Genomic DNA, 26,527 nt, shown 5'->3' with positions numbered 1-26,527 from the left:
TACTGCCGTTTAGAATAAAGACTCGATCAAATTTATTATGGACAAATGTGCAAAACACGCGTAATATTAATAGTTTTCATGGCACAAATTTTCTGTGTGAAGATGAATGAACTTCCCTTCAGTATGTTGTGCTCAAACAGTCCCAATTAAAGCTCAGCTAATGTTGAGGTAAAATCAGAGTGTGGAAACAAAATCTACTGTGGGACAGTAGCTGTGACTGTCTGTCTCGTTATGGACTTTTTGCTACATATCTGATATTTCTGCACTTTAATCTACACACCAGTCATTTGGTTGACATTTATGTGGTTCTGTGTGGGAATGACCTGACTCTCCCTCCGGACCATCTTTGTCCCTCATGTGAACTCAAGTGACACCAACACCTGTAATGACTGTCCACCTGCACAACATCAATTTTTGCTTGAGTCAATAATAACCAGCGTTTCCCATGGAACAGATAGAGCAGGCTGTCCATATCTGGTGGTGACAAACACCAGCATTAGCTTAAACCTGATACTCTGCCCTGAACTCCTAATGCACAACACCAGAACAATCAAATAGCTTTAAGAATAATACCAGCCTCGCCTCCAGTATCTAAAGTATTTGATGAGTAGCTCATGTCACTTAAGGCTGGTAATATAATCCTTTAATGTTTAGCTTGATGCTCTAAAGACAATATGAAAACTGAAAACTAGCGTTGTCAAATTAACCGAGGACATTCTGGTTTCCACATAATCATTACGCTATCTTTACTGCTACCTCAGAGTCCTCCATTCAAAACTATATGTTAAGTAAAAGCTGCTATGATGCCAGGAGCTTAATCATTGAAATGTATTACACTCTGCTTTTGAAACACATCACACTTGAGCTTTACAACACTGGCCAGTGGAACATTCAGCCAGTTAGCTTCAGTGATACTTTTATATGTTAACAACAACATTGAAAACACACATGGAAAGCCTTTATCAATAGCTAGTGCAGATAGTCCCACATTTAGATGATCCTCACACTTGCTGATGCTAATTGCTCCACTTCCTGAAAATCCCAGTCTTCTGTTCCAATCCTAAATAATGCCCAAAAAGTGCAGAAGCCATTTTTTTTGTGTGTTTTTTGGCACAGTATATAGCACCACCGAAGTTCTGCCAAGCAGTCTGTTTGGAGAGAAATCCTGTATCTTGAAGCATATTCACACAAACACGAGAGTAACACTGGCATCTTAGCACCAGCTGGAAAAATAAGATTATCCTATCAGTATTGTACAGAGTTTCTAGCCCAGCTACGCTTCCAGTCCTTCTGGACCACGATGCTAGAAAGAGCCTGTTGCAAAGAGAAGAGGATGCAGAGTTAACCATGTGGTGATGAAGCAAATCTATTCTGGCCTTTCACAGATACATTTTTTATAATGACAAACTAAACTGACTTTTCACTTAGCTCTTGATGTTGTGAAAAGCTATGGCTTATCATTTGGTAACTCAAGGATTGTTGCACATTCTTTGTTACCCCTGTTTATTTTTTTAATTTCATCAGTTGTTCTCATCCCATCTTTTATTGATACCACTACGTTTGTTGTCACTGAACTAGACTTCATGTTTGCAAACATGTTTTATGGTTTATATGAACCGACTTACCAGATGGGTGGGGTTTATGACATATAGGACAGAGCCATACGTTACAACCAATTACACACATTGTGTGAAAAACTAGTACGCAATCCTAATCTTTCTGGATTGTCCTTTTGCAGTAATTCTGATTTAGCTTGGGTATCAGATCTGATAATTCTGCTGTAATTCAACTGATCTAATGCTCCAGGAGTAAGAAAACAAATGCTAACAGCTCCTTTTGTATCTCAGGCCTGATTTTCTGGTGGGGCTGGTGCATGTTCTTACTTTTCAAGACTATTCCACTAAAGTTAGACTATAGAAAACCACACATTTGCTCTCTAACAAAGACAACTACAACTGTTATCTGTGGAAGGGTTTTTTTTCCGCCACCTGTTACTTTAAAGCGCATGTGTCTTAAGACTATCTGCCTTAAGTTCACATAATAGAAACAATACACAACAAGTGCTCAAAAGATCACATACTCTCACACACAGAAACAAAATAGCAAAAGAACTCAATTCAATGGTTTCCTTTTTGTTGCGCAAGCTCAAGTACCGTTGGCCTCAGGTGAAGCGAGGCTTTAGGGCAAAGTCCTTTCCTCATGTAGTTCTACTAATAAGCACCAGTAGAATTCAGCTGCTCCTGCACCCCCACCGCTACTCCTCACTCCTCAATCCCTCAGGGTAGCAGTCATTAACTGGTGGCAGTCTAGATCCCCTCGCAGCTCCAGAGGCCCCGGCAGCCTCATGCCCGTCTTCTGGTCCACACACCAGCACTTTCCCCGCTGACCATCACGTGCGGGATGGCACTGTGGGCATACAAGATATATGGGATATTCTAGTTACATATAACAGCTTATTCAGCTACAGGTTCAAATAATAAAGGTGCTGTAATAAATCTTTTTTATATTATTGATGAATTAAATGTAATGTTAAAGGTGTCACGCAGAATGATAAACCAACAGACACTCTGAAGTTCCCCTAAGCTTTACAGAGCTTTAGTATTTTTAAATCAATATTTTAGTTTTACTGCTCACAACTTTGCTGTTTTGGTTTACTCTCGCCATCCTCATTAGTGCGGTTTCAGTAGCAGCAGGTAACCCTCTGCACATTGCCTGCCCAGAACCAAATGGCACACCAAATGGCACACTGACAACGTTAGCGACTAGCTGGTGAACATAGTGCAGCATTTAGCAGCTGAAGAGACAGATATTTCCCTCTGGAGTAGGTGGAGACCTAAACAGAGCTAAAAAGAGAGTGTGTATTTGACTTACGCTCACCTGGTGGACACAAACACGACTCCCAAGGAATGCAATAAGCAAACATTTGATAACATATTCGCCAGTAAACGTTTAATTTATCAGAGTTGTGTGTACAGCTTGCTGCCTCCAAGAATAATTTAATTCTGGTTTGTATAAAACTGAGCACTAGGTTAGAGGTTACAGACTAGTTTGAATATCTTGAAAGAGTAGTTAAGGCTCTGTTGGCAGGGTATTCATTCTCTGAGATGACATCAGACCTGCTTTTAGTCTTTAAAGATGTTTTCATTGTTTTGCAGCACTTGGCTTTTTCCTGCATAAACGGTCAAATGACTGGAGTTTGTCAGGTAAAACATTTAGCACCAGACCACATTAAAAGAATGTTGTCAACTTACCCAAAAGCAGAATCATACATTAAACATTACAAACAAGCACTTTAAGTTGCCTTAAAGAAACTGTGAGAAGTGTTGAGAGAATAAAATTCATAATTTCATTCTGATTCCTTCTGTGAACTTTTAACAATTAATAATAATACAATAATACAAAATCTATTGTGTGATTCTGTTGTGATTTACTGCTTCAAAAAGACCAGTTAAAAATCTCAACCCTGCCATGAAATGATCCCCAGTTGTCCCTCATGACCTGTGCTTTACTTCCCGATAGGTTTTATCACAGTGCGCGTTTAGTTAAACAGTAAACAGATGCCTGCGAATCTGAGCAGACAAAGATACTTTAACCATGTTACACAATCAGCATAACTCAGACTTGACGGCTGTTGCCCTTAGCAAAGCTTTCCTTTTATCTGACTCTGCGTCTGCTGCTTTGATTGCATACACAACTCAGAGCAGTCTTATCTCTATTTCTATGTTCTCTGATTCTCTCACTCTTATCTGCATAGTTGCCCAATCTTGCAAAGGCAGAATAACAAAAAAAAAAGCAATTGCATCCAAAAGCTAATTGCATCCATCACAGCAATAAAGTGATTATTGTCCAACAGTTTAGGGGAAACCATTTTACACACGGAGTTCAACTGTTGGATTCTGAACGTAAATCACTTCTCATGTGAGCTTAGAAAAATAAGGGCTTGGCATCACCATGACAGTCTGCTTGGAGACACTTTTGAGTTGATCTTGAACTAGTGAGACAATATTTCATCGTCTGCAGACATGTTTTGGCCCACAAATTCCTGATGTGGTTTCAAGGGAACTATTTGAAGTATAAAGAGGCATTTTTATTTATATTGGCTTAATAGTAGAGATTCACACACATGGCCAAATAGTGGTCTGCTCAGTAATTTAATAAAGCTCATAACGAGCGTGTGCTTGAAATCACAGACCTGTTTAGCATGGAAATCTCCGTTCTTGTCACAGTTGGGTATAGGGATTGTGAAGAGATCATCATGTGTGCGGGTGTTTGATGCCAGTCTGTCCAGCGCTCGCTGTAGCTCAGCACGACATGGAGCCTGTAGGAGAAATAATTTCTGGTTTGATGTTTGCTCACATCAGCACTGTTCCAGATGTAGCTGAATGTAGACATTTGCAGTAGTGTGAGAAAACCGCGGTGTTAGAAAGAATGCCAAATAATTATCTCTAATCTTTAAAATGTCTAGGAAAATCATGAGAGTTAAAATCTAATCTAAAACTCAACCACCATATGTTAAGATATCATTTCAGTAAGTCATGAAAAGTAATGAATACATCTGCAGTGTCTAAAGTAATAATGTGATTTTAAAGTAGAAAATAAATACCAAGCAAACATGCATTTTGCTTTCATAATTTATTTATAATTGTTATTATTAAGTGCAACACAAAGTGCAGTTATGGATCGTTAAACTCAACATCACACATATTTAATTTGACAGTGAAATGTCAACACCTTTACATTGTTTTGCATGCAGATGTATCTGCAAATAACGCTTCAATTCAATTAATGAGCCAACTAATGATTGCATCTGAATGCATCATTCTGGCAGTTTATTTGATCTGCACAGCCAATCCAACTGCATTCCCACAAAGATAAAAAAAAAAGTATTTAAAAACATAAATATCCAAAGTATTCAGTAAACCTAACTGGGTGGGAAGCCACCATAAGCAACACCGTGGCATTAGTGTGCATTCACAGCACAACACATTTTTGTGTTACATGAAATGTGGAAAAAAACAGCCTGTTACTGATTAATGAGATGCAATGATCCTGCTCTTGCCAATGTTAAAACAGTAAATTGAATGTTGATGTCAATGTGCACCTGTGTTTTATTTCCCAAGACCCAAATTAAATGTTATGGTCTGTAAATAACTAATTTGTACAATTTATAACCTGACTGTTATGCCCATGGCTTTCGAACTATAAAGCCTTAATGTAAAACACCTGCTGTGGCGGAGGCATGTGCTGCAGAAGCGATTGCCTGGTTTTGTTTTTTTCTGTTAAACCGATAAGATGTCAGAAGATCGTTTCTCTCACCAGCGCCGCCTTGGTCTCCTCCCTGGCCGTGTTGCTTCTCTGATTTGTGGATTTCGAAGGGTGTCGGGCCAGGGTCTTCTGTATGCAGCGCTTATCTTGTGGGCTGCATCGGATATTGCTGTTGTTTGGGTGCTCAGGGATGATCTCATCCTGCCTGTCCATCGCTAAAGGACAAGGAACAATGCAGAAAGTTCCTTTAATTCAGCAGGAAAGGAGAACAGTGTACTGTCAAAAGTATTAATAAGAAACATTTTTAGGGCTTTTATTGGCATGATTGTCAGTGCAACGTAATAATATCACATTTAATTATATGAGAATTATTTAAGGCAACATCCATTATTTTAATGATTTGCTTGGGTGTCAGATATAGAGCAGGAGATGTTCTGCTACTCCTCCTTGTCTATATACATAACATCCCATACAGCTGAACGTGGTGAGATGTAGGCTAAAAATGAGGCCAGGTTAACCTCAAGGACAAATCCACGATCCAGCTCTGGGGGGTAATCTGTACCTCAGCTCTCAGCCTGGTACTTTTCAACTACAGTACCACAGCCATGCCACGAGCGCTGAGGCTTCGTAAATGATCCCACCCCTGTTCTGCCACCCTCTTTACAATGTGGTCTGTGCCACATTCACCTTTGCATCCCTGTAATCCTGCAGTTCTGTGGCCCTGCAGGCAGCCAGCTGCTTCCTCAGGAAATGCCCCCCCTCCCTCTTAATTCTCCACCCTTCCACAACAACCTCAGTCAGTGCCAGATGGAGGTTGTTAGAGGGTATTTGCATTGTCACAAGTGGGCACAACTGTGTGTATGTGTGTGTGTGTGTGTGTGTGTGTGTGTGTGTGCACTGGATGGTGATGGGGGTATACACAATGGGCAAACTGAGAGATGAAGGTTATGTGTGTCTTTCTTTGTGCACATGCATGTTGCCTGGCTTGTAAGACTTGGCAGCGTTTTACCCATTCTTCTCATAACCCATGGTATTTTACAGATTGGCGCTGGAATCAAAGCACTTTGAGCTGCGGCTTTACCATTTTGAAGCTGTTCTCGCTCTGATCATTGAACCAAGCCGGAGCTCTGGTTAATATCTAGGGTCACTGCCAGGCATCCAGTTAATTGCGGTTGGCTAAGAGACAATGAAGGTGGGTCAGTAGCCTCCTTAATCGTGTGCAGTGTGCAGCCTTTTCTCGGGTCTACAATGCATGATGACACAAACCCACATCCAAACCAGTACAAGCTTTTTTTTCCTGGCCCTGCTGTATTCAGGATGTTGACCCTGGACCATTTTTTGGTGATGACTAAAAAATTTTCTACAACTCGGTGACAGGAGTTGGAAGGTGACCAGGTTTCTCTAAACTTCATAGACAGTCATCTTGCTTGGCTTGGCTTGTCTGGGAGGAAGTGTCTCTTGGCTGTTTGTATTTTTAGTCTTGTTGCCGTTAAGCCTTGCTCATCAGCACTTTCTTCCACAAGAGCCACCAGGGTTTCAGCTGTTTCCTTCGTTCCAAGTTGTTCTTTCTCCTCTTTTGCCAGTTCACACTTTTCCGATTCCACGCTCTTTCGTAGGGCGAGCCAAAGTGATTTAGAAGTGGGTCAGGGGTGGCGTGTCCTGTTTGCTACCACTGCTGTTCTCCATGGAGGAAGTTGCCACTTCTCTGTGTGGTTTCATTTGATTTGGCTTTAGAAATATAATTCCTTCAGCGCATTATCAGCCCTGGAGCTGATACGTTGAAGTTCATTGCCAGTCACAGGTGCACAGCAAAGATAAAGAAAGGTCTTGAGTAAACATATGATCATACTCAGAGTCATGAACACTCTACATCTGTCTTTGTGTGTTTTGGTTCATTCTAATAAATCAAAACTAAGCCAACATGATCCATAAAGACAAAACAAAGACCACTATCTATCTATGAATCAGCAGGTTAAATCCATCATTTAAATTCATCCGTAGACTCTTTGTCATATTTTAATAGCCTAGTGTGAGGACAATACAGCGTATAATTATTGTGATACAGCACTGATCAATTGAGCATACAGTCGGGTGAACACAAAGCAACATTTTTTTAGCTCTTAGCTGTCAAATTCCACATCTATTTGACAATAAACTGCATTGCTTGCTCAATCTAGTTCCTTGTTAAATATTTGTCATATCACATATCTGCCGTCGCACTTGAAAATACTGTATATTCATCACAATGGTCACCAGATGTATCAGCAACTTTGATTATGGGATGAAAGAGAGCAGTCTGATTGGCCCGGCACTCTACTCCTGATGAACTCATTTTCCGCCAAGGAAAATATCATTTTGTGGTTACACAATTTGATCTACATTCTGACAAGTACGTCTTCTGACTATATACAGTCTTATATATTTTTCCGTAGAACACTAACATAAGAAAATTATGGGGCATCAGATTTCAAATTCCAATGTTACTGGCTTAAAGGCTGAACTTGTAAACCTCAAAGACAAATATCCTCCACAAATAAATATTTAGTTATGGTCAGCGAGATTGGCAGAGTACTTTCCAGTGGTTTATACTTCCACTTAGAGCTAAGCCAAAGGACAGTCCGCTGTGTGAGACATTTGTACAAAAACCTGAGATACACCCTTTTAAAATGTTTTTTCACAGTGTAAAAAACACTAATTTAAAGGATCCCTATAAAAGAGAAATATAAAAGCAGCTGAAAGACTTGCTTTGGGTCACCTCCAGTGGTTTACCTTCTCATTATGCTGCAGTGGTGTAGAATGTACTTCAGGTACTGTTGGGTGTGGATACAGGTGCAGCTGCTGCAGGTATAGATGTACCACAACCCATATCTGACCAAACACAGAAAACTTTTAACCAAAGAGGGAAGGTAAACATAGCTTTTCAGCCCGGTGTTAAGTTACTTTAAAATGTTTGTTTATGGTGCAATCAGTATTGCTAAGATAGTTTAGTATCTATCTAGATAATCTTATATATGCTATTTGTATTCTGCATTTAATACATTCTGTTAAATACCATCCTGTTCCACTGCAACTGTTTAGTTGCATTCCTGTTCTGTTATATTATTCATAAATGTTTAAACCCCAAACATTGGGATTAGCCTGATTTGAACAAAGTCAGTATGTAAAACTTGCCTAAAGTGACTTAAAATGTGATTTTCACACAGAAAAACATGTTTTGTGGTGATGTAAGTTCTCCTTGACACATGAATAGAATAGATTATACCATATTGACAGAGACTAATCTTCTAAAAAAATGGATACTCTTTCAGGAGGAAACTCACCAAAGAACATTTTGTAAAACTTTTATAGGTGTTTTTTAAGAGTTTGTGGCAGCGAGCTCAAAGTCAACTAGGCTTACTACCAAAAAAATGTTCTTTTCAGTCAACACTGGATGCTGCCAGAGTATCCAATCACTGGTTTCCAGGCAGAAGATTTCTTTGAATCAGTTAATCATCAGAGTTGATGTCTAGTGCAGTAAGCAGACTTACCGCATGTGCTGTAAGAAGGCTAATGAAAATTTTGGAAGTCTTTATGGTATCACTTGTCAGTGGAAAGATAAAACATTAAATCAAGACTGAATGCCGCTGCCTACTCTGGCTACTTCCCATTCAGCTGATGTCAAAACAGACATCCAGAAGTGCAGCATGTTTGCCAGTTTGAATCGAAAGAGAGCACAGCAGCAGCGTATGGCCCTCTTTGATTCAGTGTTGATTTACCCTTTCAGGAACAGAAAATAATTAGCAACAAATCTGAATATAATTAAAAATGTGCATTCCTGCTTTGAATCCTAAGTTCCACAAGAAACTGAAGCCAACCATAAAATCACTTTTTTCCACAGCAGCTTTCTAGCCGTTTTATTCATTTTCAGTGAAGAAAACCCTTTGGTTGCCCTGGCGCAATGCTATGAAAAACTGATATTTCAGTCCAAGGCTTGAAACTCTGTTAATGTCTGTAATAAGCCAGCTTTAACACACACACACACACACACACACACACACACACTCACACACAGACAGATAGGTATGGATCAGAGGCAGAAAAGAGAGCAGAAACTCTTCCACATGGTTCATCATCCAGATAAACATTATCCTTTATCCTGTCAAAAATCTTTTGGATCAAAACATTGTACTGCAGTATGAAAAAAAAAACATGTTTTCGGAACTTAAGTTCAGTGTGAGGCTTTTCCCACATTCACTGCCTCCTCTGAGATTCTCTGAGTCTCTTCTGTTTTCAGGAAGCAATCCTATTTTTTATCTCGATAAAAACATCTTCAAAGCCATCTGAATTTGCGTCACTTATCCAACCACATAAACTGAACTGCACTATTATAGTTATCTTTAACACAAGGACACAGCTCTATAGGCCTGATTCCATCCATACTTATTTTGTAGATTTATTTGGCAGATCTGTGAGTGAATTCTGTGATAGTGAGCCCGGGTTATCTTAGCCATCCATCACTTGTTGCTGCACTAATACTACTGCTACATGTGACGAATAGATCTATGAATAGAGGGAAACCTGCAGCTGCAGTGAATTAGGTCAAACTATTTTGAGTTACATCATTAACTTAATTTTGAGTGGATTGTTCTTGTTTTAACAGAATCAGTGTCTTGACTAGAAGTGCAAGGAGGGGAAATTGAAGTGAAGGGGACTACTGCCTGGAACACTGGTAACAAATACAATATTTGATCTTTATGAAAGGCATGAATTAACTGAAATAAACACTAAAAATCACAGTTTATCAAGATATTGAGCTGTGGATTGCTTCACTGTTTTATTGCTGAATTAATAGGTTCACGTGTGAAATCGTGTGAGTATTCACTGTCCTCCTCAGATTAGACCTGTTTCATGGCCTGGACAAAGTTGGATTGTTTATGTATATCTCCGCTCCAACACTAGAAGGGGGTCCCTGTCCCATGGAGGACAGCAATTAGCTAATCACATTTACTCCTGCATAAGAGTCCCAGCTGTACAAATGTGCTGCACAACCAAAAGAAAGCAAATACACAACATTAAGGGACATCTGCCGAAAGAGGTTTGGGAAAATCCTCATATATCGCCCTGAAAAATGCGTCCACATCTTTAACCAGTTCCCACCTTAGCAAAACGTGCTGAGGAGTCGTTGGCCGTAGGAGAAAGGAAAATCTAGGTTAGCATGCTGCTTTCATAAAGTCTCGTGTGCGTCACAGTTAATTGTGCATAGTTGGACAAAGTCTGGGCTCCACCTATAGCTTCATTCATGCAACTCCTTTGGTGCCTGTAAGTGTAAGACTTTTCATGTCTGACAACTGTATCAGTTTGTAAATAGTTTCACTGTCAGAGGGAAGCATTTGAATATGACACCAGGAAAGACTCGGCAGGAATGTCGAGACAGATCCCAACACACGCATGATGATTTATTCTAAGTATTAAGATAGAGAGGTTTTCTAGGAACGGCATATTAAGATGCACTAAAGCTGTCTTAGACCTTGACATAAGATGCAGTATAGTGCTTGTTGTTGCTATGGAAATTTGTTTCAATAATAGCCTTCAGGTTGGTACATTTTGTGAGAGAAACACTGTTTTGAACCAAAGAATGGTTTTATAGCTCATAACTCTTGCCAGCCTGATGCATTAATGCATTACTTTTTCAATTAGTAGTTAGCAACTAGGCTTAAACATGAACTCACAATGGCAGCACAAGTTTTTGTGATGCAAGTGTTATCTTGCAGTATCTAGATGCAGAGCTGTTACACCCTAAATTCCCTTCATTGGGCTGTCAAGATCTGTCTCTATCCCAGGGTCCTTTTCATTATGAATTCTCTTGGTTTTTAAAAACCCTCTTCTATTTTTATCTAGCATGTTCGCTGTTGCTAGGAGTGGGGCAGTGTCAGACATGTATTCAGGAGATGCACCCCCGTGTTTAATAATGCATAAGTACGGAGTAATGCGCCACAAAGGAAATCTCCTGCTTGTGACTGGAGTTGTTCTTCGCCTCTCCCCCGTGCCTTTCTGATTGTCTCTCCGCTGCCATGGTTTACATTGAACATTCTTACACAGCAGATCTGAGCTGCTGCCCAGAAGAATTGATTTACAGTGAGATTTATTGGGCAAAGCTTTCCCGCTTTGTTATGACAGACTCCAGGGGTGAGAAGGAGTGTGGAGGCAAACAGAACTCAGCGCTCAGATTACAGAACACCAAAAACAAAACTTATGAACTTTCCTAAATGTTCCATCTACTGCCGCCCCGCCCCGGAGAAAGGACCCGAGACTCCCCCCAGTGCACTATAACCCAGTTCCGGGCCAGCTGATCGGACAACACTGCATCAAAGAGCAGAAATAATGTTCAGGGAGCACAGCCGGGCCAAGCTGAGACAGCCCTCTGTTTTTATCATGCTCCAAACAGCTTTCCTCGTCTTTCTGATTCCAGTTAGTCATGCTATGTGCCGGCCTAACCTATGCTGGCCCTGCTCAGAGAGCAGAAGGCTCTCATTTCAGGCTTGGCAGTTAGAGTGCCGATGAGCTCATCCTCATGAAGGAGCTGGACTCGGAGGGCGATGTGCTCAAAGGCTTGTTAGGGCTGGGGGGAGGGGGTGGGGGGTTTGTGCACCCAGGGCCAGGGGAAACAGATGCTGCAATGAAGATGAGTGTCCTGGGAGTTTTGTGTTAGCTAAGTTGATCCAAATCTTTGGTGTTCTGGCATTAGCAGATAGCCTACTGCCATTACCAGTAACTGTCTGGGAGCCTGAGCTCAGCAGCGCCGGGCCAGTTAGTTGATCATCTTTGGACAAATGAAACAACCACCAAGTCTGAGACACATTATTACAATTGTCTCATATGGCATCATGGAAATCAACACCCCTCCCTTTGAGGAAAGCAGAGGAAGACAAAACAGTGGACGCAGTGAACTGGAACTGGATATGCAGATGAGACATCCAGGATTAGACATCCCACTGTGTGAAAGTGGAAACAGACTTTCCTCTTCGCAAAAGGAATGCAAGAACAAAGAGGAGAATGAGAAGCCGGCCCAGAGGAGTGTGATAGAGACATCGACAGTAGAAGACGAGTTAGACATCTGCACAAGCAGAAGGAGGAATGGGGGCGTCTATGAAAGAGCACCAAGTGAATTACTGATTGCAGAGAGCTCTAATAGCCCCAGACTGGCAACACTCCATTACAGTCATTTCATACAGCAGCTTTTATTACGTCCTCCCATTAAAAACACACGCACACAGACACACACACGCTGACTCACATTCTCAGTACCACCACAATGCATTGCACCGCCTGCACTACACGACTACCTGCAAGATCTCAGTTTAACAAAGGCATGATGAGGTAATTGCACCCCCAGAGGTTGCTGGGAAGGAGAATTGTTAGCGCATTGGTCACTGCATTAACCAAATGCATGATTCCTTCACCAAAACAGGTAATCTCCTTGCATGCCAGATGTCATAGAAAGCGCAGACACATGCAGTACAAGCTCATACACACACGCCCACCCCGGCTATCTCCACAGCGCTCTCCTCTGAAGCCTGCTCTGCGTCTTACAGCAGGGCCCCTTTCACAGCGAGCGGCCGCAAGACAGCAGAGGGACTGTGTGGGCTCTCCCATCAGGCCATGCGTGAGGAGCTGGTGTGTGTGCATGCTCTGGTTCGGGGCTTAGCTGAGATTAGGGTAAACAAGCAGCACATTGTCACCGCCCCACCCCCTAGACCCCCACCCCCAAACCCTGACCCTGCCCAGCTCAGGTAAGGCCCAGTGAGCGGAGACAGAAAATATTCTGCTCTGCTCAGCCATGCGTCCACAGAGCAAGAGGGATGTAGATACGCCGGTCCAGGTTTGGAGAGACCTGGTCATCTGTGGCTGACAGTTTCCTACTTCGAGAGCATAAACATTTGCAGAGATGTGTGTGTGTTTGGTGCTGGGAGCCTAATTGTAATTGACAATAATTAAAAGGGAGAAGTGCCCGGTGTAAAGAAGTGTATTCGTCATCAGTTCACACAGAGACTCTGACCCCTTCGCTCTCACCTGAGTTCTCCTCCACCTCTCTCTCATCGGTGCACACCCCCTGACCGTGCATCAGTGAGTGCAGTGGCCTCTCCACGCCGCGCGGCGGGTAGCAGCGGAGGCCCGTGCCACATCGGGGAGAGTAGACGCCGCAATGAGTCCCCTTAGGCAGGGCGCAGGTGGGGCAGCAGCCGCAGCCGGGCTCCCGCACCGTCTCCTCGCAACCTTCCGGCAGATGGCAGCTGGCCAGCCTCTCCTCGGAGCACACCGGGCAGCGGATGGCCTGGTCCGATAAGCACAGCACCACCAGCGTCAGGGTGCCAAACGCCCAAAGGCCCCAGCAGGAGGGAGCTACTGCCACACCACCTCCACGCACCATGGCAGCCCCGGCACCTGCACGCAATCCTTTGCCCTCGTGTATGATCCCCTTTGCTTCCCCTCTCCTCTCTTGAGTGTTGTGCGGCTTTTGATCACTTTCTACTTCAACAGCAGATCTTATACCAACAAGAGAGGAAAGCTTTGTCCCAGACGGTCTTTGATATTTTCAGCTGGTTAGTGTTTCAATTGCAGGGACACAATGCCTCTGCTGTATTGCCTCTCCGTTCCTCTGATTCAATTTCACAGCGCAGAAACTGGAGCCTGCTCGTGATCTCGTGATCGGCTGGCAAATGTAGTGGTGATAAGAACTAGTTTTTGTTGTGTTGGAATGAACAGTTGCAGGAAGGATATCCACCACTGTGTTCAGGTGAGTCTTGCTCTCTCTTCAAGTTTGAGTCCACAGGCTCGCCCGCCCTCTAATGAAGCACCAAAAAAATCTGGTCTACAAGTGTCCAAAGGCAAAGCAGGTCATCAAAAGACCGTGTTTTAAGTAACAGCTGCAGTTTCCTCCTCTTGCTGGTGCGCAGTGCAAAGGACTCGATCCTGAGAATGGCTAAACACGAGTGGCTCTCCTTGGACTTTATACTGGTCCATGGACACGCCTCTTTCTACAGTGAGAGAGGAGCTGAAAGGCACAGCGGAGAACAGCCAGGCTAAAGCTCTCTGCCTCTGTCTCCCTCTGTCTCTCTCTCTAGTTCTCTCTTACTCAGGCACACAAGCTTATATACACTCTCCCTCACTTGTCCTCTCAATCCTGAGTGCACAGAGAGAAAAAACAGCCCTTTCACTCTCACACACAGAATACACTTCTCTCCCCCACCCTCCCATTATTATTCTTTTCATTATTATTCTTATTTGACGTGACACACGATAAATTGATGTGGTCTGACCAACATTTGGATCCATAAAAACCTAAACGGCAGAGAACGCATCAGCGCTGTTCCCCTTTAATCAACCCCAAATTCCCAACACACACACGTATGTGCATCTGCGGCCGAAACATTGTTCAAACAACATCCTCTTGCCTGCACTCTCAACAGGGTCTCAGTGTGTGTTGATGTGTGTGTTTGCATACACGTGCGTCTAGTGTTCAGTTAGTCTGTGCTGTCGCTCCCCCCCAACCCACCCCCCAGATCTCTCTTTCTCTTTTTCTCTCTCTTGCTACTGGAGTGGGCAGCTATAAAAGGCAAATGGACAGTCTAACCCCCCCCCCCCACCCCCCCCTCTCGCTGCCGCCCTGCCCCCACCGGTCCTAAAAAAGCCTCCCACCAGCGGGATCGCAGGATAAGTTTTACCAATGCTGAAAGCGGGGATAGTTTATTGTACGTGTGTGTTTCTAATCATAAATCCGCAGGTTACTTTGTTCTTGTTTGCCCGTGTGTGCAGATATGCCCTGCACCCAGGCTTTAAGTTTTTGAATCATGGCTTTTATTAGTCGATGTTTTGTTTTTTGTTTTGTCCTGTGTGCCTTTGGCTCCATTTTGCCATGGAAACCCAGCATGTATTATAATGCCTTTGTGAGTGTGCTTTCTTTCTGCTTTTTCTAACCGGCTGGTAGCTGGTTGCCATAGGCGGGCCAGGGGCACCAGGCAAGCCTTACAAGGCTGTGCACCACTCAGGTGGGCGCTACAGTGTGTGTTGTTAGTTACACGGCACCCAGATTCCTCAGCCGTCCCTGTTTGGCAAATTATCAGTCAAGTTAGTCAAGATATCAATGGCCTTGCTGTAAATCATCCACTTTCTACACTGCAGGTCAAATATTTGAGAGAAAAACCACATATGGTCACATACAAGAATATAGCTTTAATGAGATGACTGACTATAATAACAATGTACTAAAGCAGTTGGTAGTTAGTGGAGCTGCTCACAAGAGGGCCAGCAGCTTCATTATGTGTCATTTACGAGGTGTTTGACTGAGTGTGTGTGTGTGTGTGTGTGTGTTTTGGGGGGAGGGTGGTGCCGTGCAGGATGGTTTCTCAGAGGTTAGATAAACAATTAACTAAAAATGTGTTCAAAGAGCTACAGTGCTTAGGTTTTTTTTACAGTGTGTACAGACTTATTTATTGATTGGAGGGAGAGTATTTGGACACATTAGTAGCTTTCAAGGTTGGCCACAAGATGGAGTAGTAGCTCCTTAAGTGGAACCAAGTCAGGAACCATGTGGACTGCCTGAACTGATACCAAACCCATAATCTGTTCTTTGTTTCATTCGTAAACGTGAAAGTGTTACAGACTCTACATGTTTAGGTATAGAAAAGGGATGTTTATATTAACATGAAAATGGTGAGGAGTAATCTAAATTGGTGTTGCTACTCTGCTGTGTGAACATTCTTTTTTGCTCCACCTTGTTCAAAAATAAGTTCCTGTTCCTTTAAGGGATCGCTCCAAGTGACGGTGCGTATATTCCATATTCAGAGAAAGTCCAGTGGCGGAGCGTGGAATCTCCTACTGCGAGAGCTGTTCTCCTCTGGGTGCTGAGCAAAAAGCGGGTAAGAATATTTCATCATTACTCAAACTTACTGTTTTCTTCAGAACAAAAAATAAAACCCCAAAAGTACCCTGGAATTAATTGTAACGTGTAGACACGCGCTTCTCAATTTCATTTTGACCGAATGAGAAAGTTTATTATTGCTGTATTTTCCTCACTGAATGTGGTGGAAGTGTAGTTAGAGCTCTCTGAATTGTGAAAACCTTTCTAAGTAACTACACAGTTTTCATGTTTTATTACAGGATAGATTTAAAATTATTCATACTTTGGCCATTTTTATTATTTCACTGTAAACTGATACAGGGCTTCTGAAACAGCTTTTAAAAAGTGCACAGCTGGGTATTTCACTTCTAATTCATTTTAAAACCACCTTGACTACGGTGTTGGAGCCTCACTGGCTGTTGGTATGGAAAGCACTTCTACACTTGCTCCTATGTACAGACTCGGCAGGAAGTGCATGTGCAGTGAATATCATCTCTTTCTCATAAGGCTAAATGTAGTGACAGGGTCGAGCAATCAACCGTGGGCTTTAACCCCCACTTTTTGCTTCTTTTTATGCTGTCCAACCAACAGGAACAGCGAGATGCAAGTGTTGCTTCTATTTCTTGCTTTGTTTTATAGAAATAGTGTTGGAGGCTTTTAATAGTATCATTGGTATTAAGAAGGTTTTATTGGCATGTGAATAGCTAAGAAAGTGTTTTCACTCGTCAGTGCTCCGTAAACACAGCAGCCTAGTTCTGAAAGTACCATAAGAAGGAATCTGGCATGACTTGGTTTGACTTACTCGGATTCTAAACTCTAAATCTCCCATTAACCAAATCTTGTAAATTCTCTTGAATTCCTCCCCACAGAACATTTTGTCATCATGAACACAGACCAACATCCTGAATTTACCACCCCAGAGGGAAACGGGATGGGTGAGTATCTTAGCGTGAAAGTGTACGTGATCAGGCTGCGCACATCTCTCCACATCTGCCACCATCCTGCCTGAGAGCACATGACATGGTATTGAAAGCTCAAGGTATATATGTGGAGGGGTTTGTGCAGGCTGCAGCTGGTAGCAGTTGTATATGTCCCTGCAACGGCAATATGAAGAAGTGTTCCTGCACATTTAATGTTCATGAAGGGATTTTAAGATTCCCTTATTCTAACAGAACTGGCCTGTACTGATTAATAGTTCTCTTAATGAAACAAAAAGTAACACAAAGTATTTGCACATGCACAACGTGTCACCTTGACTTTTTCAGATGTCTGCAGTGATGTTGCAGATGTGAAGCCACAGGAGGAGGAAGAAGAGAGGGAGGATAGCTCGTTCAGTGAGAATGGAATGCAGTGTGCTGAAGGTGTGACGGATCCACGTACGTGTACCCCCCACACACACACACACACATACGCATACGCTTGACATCTAGCATCGTACAATTACTTTTTTGTCCACGGACATTACAAACAGTTGGAAAACGTTGCTACAAACCCTGAAATTTAATACAGTGAAACGCTGCTGTTGCGAGATGTCTATCAAAGGAGTTAAATTAACTTGTTTTTTAGCGTGGCCACTGTGCTGTCCTGTTTTTATCTAAAGGAGTTTTATGGTTTCATATACAATATATATATAATATTTCTCAACCCATGGGAACGAGGAGGAGAGTTTTATTTTTTGACTTCACTTAAACATGAAAATATATTTTTTTAAATAGACTAGATGGAATGTTGTTTTTTTTTATCCAACAGCAATTAAAAAAGATTACATATGATGGAAAGGTTTGTATGTTATCCAACTGATTAGACAGGAAAGGCATCATGAAGGTCTTAAGTGCTAATTAAGCACTTAAGTGGGTATAGTAAAAAGTGACTTTTCGTGTCTCCTGCGCTGGTGCTCATCATGGTGTTTTATTCAGGGCAAAGTAATACCAAATACCTCACCATTTGATTTAATCTGCCTTCAACACTGTTTGGAAGGAGGTTGGGCAGTAACATGAGGGCCAGATCAACCCCACCTGATTTTTATAATGTCATGTATTAACAATGTCAGATATTATCTGCATTTCTACATATAAGCTCTGCAGAGTATCCTCACACCAAGTGGGACAATTATACATTTGCACATTTCTAAACTCTGACCAAATTATTTCACACATGATATTTTGAGCGTGGAAATGTTTACTCGGCCTTGTGGCCTTAGTCCCTTCATTTGTCACTTTAAAAAAAAAAGAACATGGTGTTAAAGACAGCACTCCTATTTATTTATGACTGCCACCCATCTGCCCTATTTCCTAAAGCCCTACTCTGCTACTGATGCATAGCCTGCGGTTCACTGCTCTGAGACCCTGGACTCTATATCAGGCCTCTCGGAGCTCTGCGTGTGCAAAGTTTCCATAGCACCTCGAAGCGCTTTCCACAATGCAAGGCGCTGCTGTTAAGCTCATCACCAGTCACCGCCAAGACCACAGTGTGGTTTCTGGATGGAACTGAATATGCTGGGGGTTAGTTGACACGTACCAAGAGCCTAGGTGAGAGGTCCTGCAAACCAGGCTTCGGGACTCTGCGTGTCAGCAGTTGTGGTGAAATGTGCGTTCAATTGATCTTTCCTGGAATGGAAATTTGACCTAATGTAGTAGAGGAGTTGTGGTCAAAATGGTCAAGAATAAACAACAGGAAATCTATTATATATAGTGCAAATGAGTCCGAAATAGTACTCTGCTGGCTGATAGAGTCAATTTGGAAAAGACCTTTGGTACAGATCAATGTTGGATTAGGGACTTTTTCATTGCATGTGACACAGGCAATAAACAATCAATCTGAGGTCTTTTTTTAAAAGCAGATAAGGAATGGTGTTGTTTGTATGAGGCGCCTGCTGCGTCGCTCTCCTGCCCTGGTTCTACATACTGTGTATTGAGAGGAAATGCCTTCCCCTTATCTCAAGCACACATCTTCTGACTGTCTTTGTGACACTACACATCAGCCCAAATTAAGATACCCACACTTTGGAAGTGTGCTAGTACTAATATCAGACTGTCAACTATAAATACAAATGTAGAAGTGAAGTTGTGACTGCGTTTCACATTATGGTTGGAGTCCCACCAAGCTGATTTAGCACCTTATTTGGACGTGAAAACAAACATCAAGTGTTGCATGTCCATATATCACTCCATATGTCTCGTCTCTTTAAATCTGTGCTTTTTATCACATGTTTCAGTCACTTAATTTCCAAATATATTCTGTGCTTCTCCCTTGCTTCCTCCTTGCTTAGGTACGATAAAGACAGAGGCAGAGGAGATGGAAGACAACGAGCACTTCCCCAAATCTGAAAAAGAAAGGGATATTGTGCCAAAAGAGGAAGCAGAGGGGGCCAGTGAGGACGGGATGGAGGAAGGATTTGATGAGGAGAGGACAGAGGAGGACGATGAGGAGGATAGGGAAGGGGAGGGGGACGAAGAGGGAGATACCCTGAATGAGCCACAGGACCTGTCACTGGTGGACTACTCGCGTTACGACAGTGCAGCCCTGCCAGACGCCCACGCAGCAGTAGCGGCTGGTGCAGAAGGGCCCTATGTGCCTGGATCCATGGCTCCCCGCATCCAGGCGACAGGCAAGCTCAACTGTGACATCTGTGGCCTGTCCTGCGTCAGCATCAACGTACTGTTGGTGCACAAGCGTAGCCACACGGGTAAGCACAGGAACACCTGACCTCAAACACAACAGTTGTGCAATCATCACCCTATTGACAGCTTTGGGAGATAGGGCTTTGCATTGACTAGGTCAAGATGTTTGATCGAGTAACTACGATTAAGAACACAAGAGTCTGCATCATATGTGACGCACATCCACAAGAGGATGTGAAATATCCTCTATTGTTGTTCAAATATGAAGCACATGCAATAACTTTGTGATGTGATTGCAGTGACAGATAGGTCAACACATCACAGTACATTTGCAGTCATTATTTTGCCTGAATTATGCAATTAATGTAAGAACTCGCTCATACTTTCTGTCGTGGTCAGCTTGTTGTCTGTTCACATGTAGTAATATTTGTCAGTGTGAAGAAATAGAAAGTCGCTGCTGACCACATCTGCACACACCATACATAATTATCATTCAGTGGAATATAACTATCTGTCATGCTTTTATCTTCTCATGGTTGGACTATTGTGAAAGTCTTTTAACTGGTGTAAACGAGAAATCAATTAATGGACTCCAAATTGTCAAAATTGCTGCAGCGAGAGTCCTTAAAACAAAAAAAAGACAAGAGAGCACATTACTCTAAATTTAAAGACTTACACTGGCTGTCGATTTGTTTTAGGATTTGTTTAAGATATTATTTACTACTTTTAAAGCCTTTCAGGGCCTGGCCCCAGAATATATAACTGCCGTTCCAGTACCAACCAGTGCACATCCTGAGACTGTTCCCACCTCACACTTAAGTAGACTGATAGTTTTCTGTTAGGGCCCCTCGGCTGTGGAAAGAACTCCGGCCTGCTACATCTAGATCCTCTTTTTAATCACTTTTGAAGACAGATTGTTATCAAAAGGCTTTCTTTTCATTTTTAGGTTTATTTTCATTCTTAACTATTGAGTTACACTGTACTTTATTCTTGACATTGCTCTACCTGACGTTCTAATTCACCCATTTTTTTTATTGATGGTTTTTATTCATTTGTTGTTTTAAATTTATTATGGTTGCCTGTTTACTCATACATTGCTGTGCATTATGGTTGTTTTTGTTGAAAAGCACTAAAAGCACCAGTAACGCTGGTTTTGATAAGTGTCTTACAACTTTATTATATCATCATTATTATTATTAACAGAAAACTACTTTTAAGAACCTTGTAAGAGATTTTAAGGACACAAGTAATGAATGTAATTCAATTTAATTTTAGTTATACAGCGCCAGGTTATCTCAGCGAGGGACCTTTGACACATGATGATCACTATCTGCCTCTCTTATTCCTTGATGATCATTCTTGTCTCTCTAGTGTGATAAACAGAGATCATAGTTTAAGGATTTAAGATTTTGAGGTTACCAAGCTCCTCATTATAGCCGTGATGCATTTGCGATGCAATATGATGACATTACTGACTCATTTTAAAGGATCCTCTTGCACAGACATGTTGAAGTCAAGATGATTGTCGTGAGTCGTGATTGTTGATTTTAGTAGTAAAACATACATTTTCATTGCAGCTTCATTGATAAGTGCAGTTGAATAGTAGAGTAATGCCGCCTTCAGATGGAACTGTGTGACTGTGTTTTTGACATGGGAAGTCAAGTGCATTTGTGTTGGTGCATTTGTGTAGTTCGAGTCGTGAGAACATTGTTTCTAGGTTTCTGACTGGATGTTGCCTTGTTCCCTTTTCAAAGATGGTGAATGATTCTGTGTTTTTTTTTGTTTTTTTGCAATTCACTGTAATGCCAGGAGCAAGAAAATGATATCTTTAATATCAACATCTGAGCTATCACAAAATTTCCACTCATGAAGTTGTGAACACCACACCAATGTGTGGTTAAACGGTCGAAATAATCACCCCAACACAGGTACTCTGTAACAACATAATTACCAGTGATCAAACTTTCGTGTGAAATCAAGGAATGTTATGTGTTAAAAGAAAATGTCATGTTCAGTGTTCAGATTGTTTTTCATGGTGTTTGTATTTTTTTTTTTTTAAACACTTAGGTGAGAGGCCATTCCACTGTACCCAGTGTGGGGCCTCCTTCACCCAGAAGGGAAACCTGCTTCGCCACATCAAACTGCACTCCGGGGAGAAGCCTTTCAAATGTCCCATGTGCAGCTACGCCTGCCGTCGACGCGACGCTCTGAGCGGCCACCTGCGCACACATTCTGGTACCAGCCAGCCACACACTCGCTCATTCAGTCACATGTGAAGCTGATATGCACTGATACTTGATGCACCTGTGTACAGTATCATGTTGGTTGGTTTCTCACTCCTTCATGTTGGTTTCTCACTCCCTTTGAATCTGAACACATGAGGTCTGCTGAGCCTGCATGGCTTTTCCAGTAACACCCTGCCATGCACTCGGTTACACACACTACATGTGACATCTTACTCATTTACCCCTGGAAACTTGCTCATTCACTTTCAGTTCACGTGTTTTACCTGCAGACACGCTGCACATTCTCCAATATGCACATCATCAGTTTTGTATGAAACCACTTAAGGAAATAATACTTGCTGTACCTTTTAGATGTTGTTGATGTTTCATATGTTGATGATTACCTGAAACCTCTGCTCACAGTAGAGAAGCCATTCAAGTGCAACCACTGCAGTCGCAGCTACAAACAGCGCAGCTCGCTCGAAGAGCACAGAGAGCGGTGCCATATGTACATTCAGAGCAAAGGTACCACTGAGAGAGGTGAGCAGACAGTGCACACTCGTCCCTTTCTGATACTCAACATCTTTGTCTTCACAGGACACACTTCACACATGCACATACAACTGGTGTAATGTAATGTAATCAGACCCCCGCACAGTCTACATAAACACATTTGTACATATGCAGCAGGTGCACGATTAAAGCTGTTATTGCTAACGAATCTCGTTTTACAGCCTCATTAAATTAATGAGCTTATGGCTGTTAGCCCATTATTACTGCTAAATAGGTTATGGCTGCTGTGGTGTGTGGTGGCTCAGTGCTGTGAAGACCGCTTCTCATGACTGTAGCGGCAAAGGGGAAGACAAATATGTATGTAGGGCAAATGTTTCAGCCCAGCCACTCGACACACACACAAACACACCCTCTATATCTATAACCTCTCCCCAAAAGTGGCTTTATACACTGACAGGACAGTTGCACGATTGCAACACACAGACAATGCTCTGCTTCTGTGGTCACCGAATGTCGTAAGTTTATGCCTGATAGTGCCGTAGTGGTGAGGAAGTACATCCTCATCCTGTGGTCTCCTCTCCTGCACTGATGAAATAAAAAAGCACCAGGAAGTGAGGTCAAAGGAGCTTCTGATCTCAAATTAATATCTTCTTCCTCCCAGTGTGATTCCGCTTTGAACAGCTGGTGTGTTTAGCAAGATTTTTTTTTACTTCACCTTGTTAACCACAAAAGCGTTGACATGTGGACAGTTGCAGCTCAGTTCACTCCCTTTACTCATGATACTGCTTGATCGAGAAGAGGTCTTCATTTCCTTGTTGCACTTACTCTGTCACTCTCCTGCTGTCAAGCAGAGGACGGCCAGACATCCAGGACACAGATGGGCACTGAGCGTGCTCTGCTTCTCGACAGGCTCGCCAGCAATGTAGCCAAACGGAAGAGCTCAATGCCACAGAAGTTCACCGGTAAGAGCAGCTGAACTCACACCACAGACACGTAGGTGGGGGGTTCAGTAGGGGCACTGACCTCTAAGGAGATGTGTTGAAATTTTAAAGCAGCTTATAGCTTTTAAATAAAATATTATGAATGCCTGCATTTTTTTTGTTATTTGTTTATCTACTTATTTTCTACTTGATATTTCTACATGTTAATGGCCACCTGTTTGATCACTTCTTTATTGTAAAGCTAATGAGCTTGTAATATGCTATAATACGCTGCTGTCTTTTGAAGTGTTTACATCATTTGTGCTTTTTGCTACGCATTGATGCTTTACAATACAGAATTCATGTTTTGCAGAGTATTTTAAGTTGTCTGTCTAAGCTACTTGTTTGCCTGTCTGTCTTTGCTGGCCTTCATCTCTTGCCAAACAGGAATTGAGGGCAGAGCATCTGCCTCATACCTGCACACACCGGAGAATGGTCTCCACTGTCCTAAATTCTCTGCAAGAATTGTGTCATAGGTGGGTATTGGTAACCATGCATGGCAAAATAAATGGAGACATGTTAAAATTAGAAACGTGCACTTGAAGCTTCTCAGTTTAATGACTCACTTTGTATGTTTTGATTTAAACCCAGATAATTTGTGTAGCGTGATGAATGATAAAAAGATATCAGTTTCAGTAAATGGCTGACTTTATGGGCTTACACACACACACACAGTGATTTTCAATAGTCAGCTCCCACCTTTCTGGTTAAGCCTAACTAACATCGGGTTGTAGTTTCATAATCAAGCGTGAAGCTGCTCGCAAAACGAGGGTGTATTGGTAAAAACCCTCCTACAGCTCTCTATCAGGTTGACAAATGAAGTGAGATCTTTCAATATGACAACCACAGTAATGTCTGCAACCGCAGAGAGAGAGAGAGAACAGGCGGGAGGCGTGAAACGTGAGCAGGTGCTTCTCCGTCTATACTTCTGTGGTACAGCTGCACTGGAGGCCTTCATCTTCGTCGTCTGCTTGCTCTCAGCCCTGTCCTCTCATGCCTCCAAGCTTATCTGCTTTCTCAGGATGCTGTGATGCTTTAAAGCTTCTTTTGTCCTGTGAGCTTGGCATGTTCTAATTCACTGTGTGACTTTTCCTTTGTGTTGCCCTGGGGGTGCACATTTTTCTCATTGTCTCTACTCAACACCAAAGTGAGGACTTTGACCCTTAGAGTCTTGTAAAGATCTCTATTAGATCTTTTTCCATCTGTAAGCAATAAGTGCTTGAACTGCTGCTTGCTGCCTGTGGCTCTTTCTCTGGCCATGCTGTTGGAAGTATGTGAAAACCTCCTTTTGCAGAGTCTTGAGTGCTCTTTCTTCTCATGTTGCTGGTCTAGGCGACAATGGTGTCTGCCTGGACCTGAGTTTTAATAGGGAGCTGGTCCACCGAACTGACCTCAAGGACTCTACACCAGGCTCCCCAGGGCCCGATGCCCACCATCAGCAACAACCCATCCTCACAGGGCCAGAAAGCGACCCAGCTCCCTCCCACAGGCCTTACCCCATCCAGTTAGGTCGCAATAACATCAGCCCAATAGGCCTTACCAACGGTCACAAGATGGGCATGCCACTCCTGGGCCTCCCTCACAACACCCAACCACCCCACGGCATGGACTCGTTCCACACTGATGGCTCCCAGATGTCCCAGCCTGTCATGTACAGCTTAGGCCATCTGCTGGGAGGGCTGAACCACCAGAACGGCATGCCTCACCCGCACTCCCAGCCCATCCCCTTGACACCACTGGAGGCTTTACGGGTGCCGCGGGCCGACGGGGAAGCCGGAGCGATGCCCGGGGCGGTGTACCCCTGTGGCCACTGCAGGGTGATCTTCCTGGACTACGTCATGTTTACCATCCACATGGGGTGCCACGGCTTCCGCGACCCGCTCGAGTGCAACGTCTGCGGCCACCGCAGCCGGGACCGTTACGAGTTCTCTTCCCACATAGCTCGCGGCGAGCACCGCCTAGAACTGAAGTAGCTTTCATTCATGCAGATATTCATGCAGACATTCATGCAGACATTCATGCAGACATTCATGCAGACATTCATGCTTACACACACACGCAAGCACGCACAAACACATATGCTCAGACAGATAACACTGCAGGAGCACACACAGATTTACTCATATTAGTAGCTGGTGGTATCAGAAATGAAAGCATGAAGTAGCAGCTATTTCTCTCTGTGTGTTTTTCCTGTGTGTGTGTGTGTGTGAGTGTGAGTGTTTAAGAGAGATAGATTGAGAGAGACGTTATAGGAGTGTGACGAGTGTCAGAGTGTTCTTAGTCATAATGTACTCATCTGAAAAGATGGCCTGTAAAGTTTTTATGCGGGAGTATTTCTACTTCCTTTTGATACATACATTTGTACTTAATGATCCCTCCTCTAGCCGCTGTTTATATCATATATCCATGTATACATTCAAATATTCGGAAAAATGGCAAAAATGAATGCATTGTATATCTACTATTTCTTCCATCTGTGTAAAGGTGTAAAAATAAAAGACAACTTCTTTTTTTTCCTTCATCACACATAGACCTGCACCTTGTTGAGAGACGTTTTGCTTCTCTGAAAAACACTTGCCAATTCAAGACTGCAGAAAAAAATCCTATTATCTAGAAGGTCACATGTCTTCTTTTAGGCTGTGGTTTTGAGTGCAGTTCACTGCTTCAAAGGACATCACTTCGCTCTGCACCACGTGTTGGTTTCTCCCTCCTGAATATTATACTCATTTAGCGCTAGTTAGAAATGGCTCACAGTTTTGCAGAGAGATATATAGAGGTGTATATATAAGGCATAGAAAGTGCAAAGAAGTATATCTAAGATAAAGGGGATGTATGTGAAAGTCTAAGTAAATTAAATGTAAGTTGCTGTTGCTGTAAGTTGCACCTAAAGATTACTCTGAAAGCATGTTAAAGCTGTTACGTTACATTAAATCTGGAATGAAAAGGAGGGGCCTTGATGCCTTTGCAGTTATCTAAATTTTGGTATGATCTGAAATTGATCAAATGAGGGTAAAATGTCAAATGACACTTTTCCTCGTTAATATGATT

General features: G+C 42.6%; 2 protein-coding genes across 17 annotated transcripts in view; one reads left to right on the top strand and one right to left on the bottom strand.

The window, feature by feature from the left end:
• Positions 1-26,015, top strand: part of LOC119899771 (zinc finger protein Aiolos-like) — a 30,625-nt gene extending 4,610 nt beyond the window's left edge. For 4 of the 16 annotated variants that reach the window (XM_038714483.1, XM_038714484.1, XM_038714481.1 and 1 more), the window contains exons 3-10: positions 16,048-16,160; positions 17,011-17,076; positions 17,407-17,517; positions 19,410-19,826; positions 21,829-21,996; positions 22,410-22,526; positions 23,348-23,461; positions 24,812-26,015. In XM_038714483.1, the coding sequence (XP_038570411.1) occupies positions 17,025-17,076; positions 17,407-17,517; positions 19,410-19,826; positions 21,829-21,996; positions 22,410-22,526; positions 23,348-23,461; positions 24,812-25,452 (1,620 nt within the window). In that variant the 5' untranslated portion in view covers positions 16,048-16,160; positions 17,011-17,024 and the 3' untranslated portion in view covers positions 25,453-26,015. Of the gene's footprint in view, positions 1-9,342; positions 9,974-15,866; positions 15,955-16,047; positions 16,161-16,647; positions 16,745-17,010; positions 17,077-17,406; positions 17,518-19,409; positions 19,827-21,828; positions 21,997-22,409; positions 22,527-23,347; positions 23,462-24,811 lie in introns of those variants that run through there. The other 12 variants (XM_038714487.1, XM_038714485.1, XM_038714482.1 and 9 more) reach the window with 8 other exon arrangements.
• Positions 256-14,323, bottom strand: LOC119899774 (insulin-like growth factor-binding protein 4). The gene is made up of 4 exons (XM_038714497.1): positions 13,315-14,323; positions 5,317-5,480; positions 4,193-4,318; positions 256-2,406 (listed from the first exon to the last, which is right to left on the bottom strand). Exons 1-4 carry the CDS (start codon positions 13,670-13,672, stop codon positions 2,269-2,271), a joined length of 786 nt encoding a protein of 261 aa, XP_038570425.1. The 5' UTR covers positions 13,673-14,323; the 3' UTR covers positions 256-2,268.
• Positions 26,016-26,527: the final 512 nt, after the last annotated feature.

This window comes from Micropterus salmoides, unplaced genomic scaffold (genome assembly GCF_014851395.1).
Source record: "Micropterus salmoides isolate LMB-PRFRI ecotype aquatic unplaced genomic scaffold, ASM1485139v1 Ms_hic_scaffold_12, whole genome shotgun sequence".
Lineage (NCBI taxonomy): Eukaryota > Metazoa > Chordata > Actinopteri > Centrarchiformes > Centrarchidae > Micropterus > Micropterus salmoides.
The sequence above is the reverse complement of the archived record's forward strand: the minus strand, read 5'-3'. Positions and strand labels throughout refer to the sequence as shown.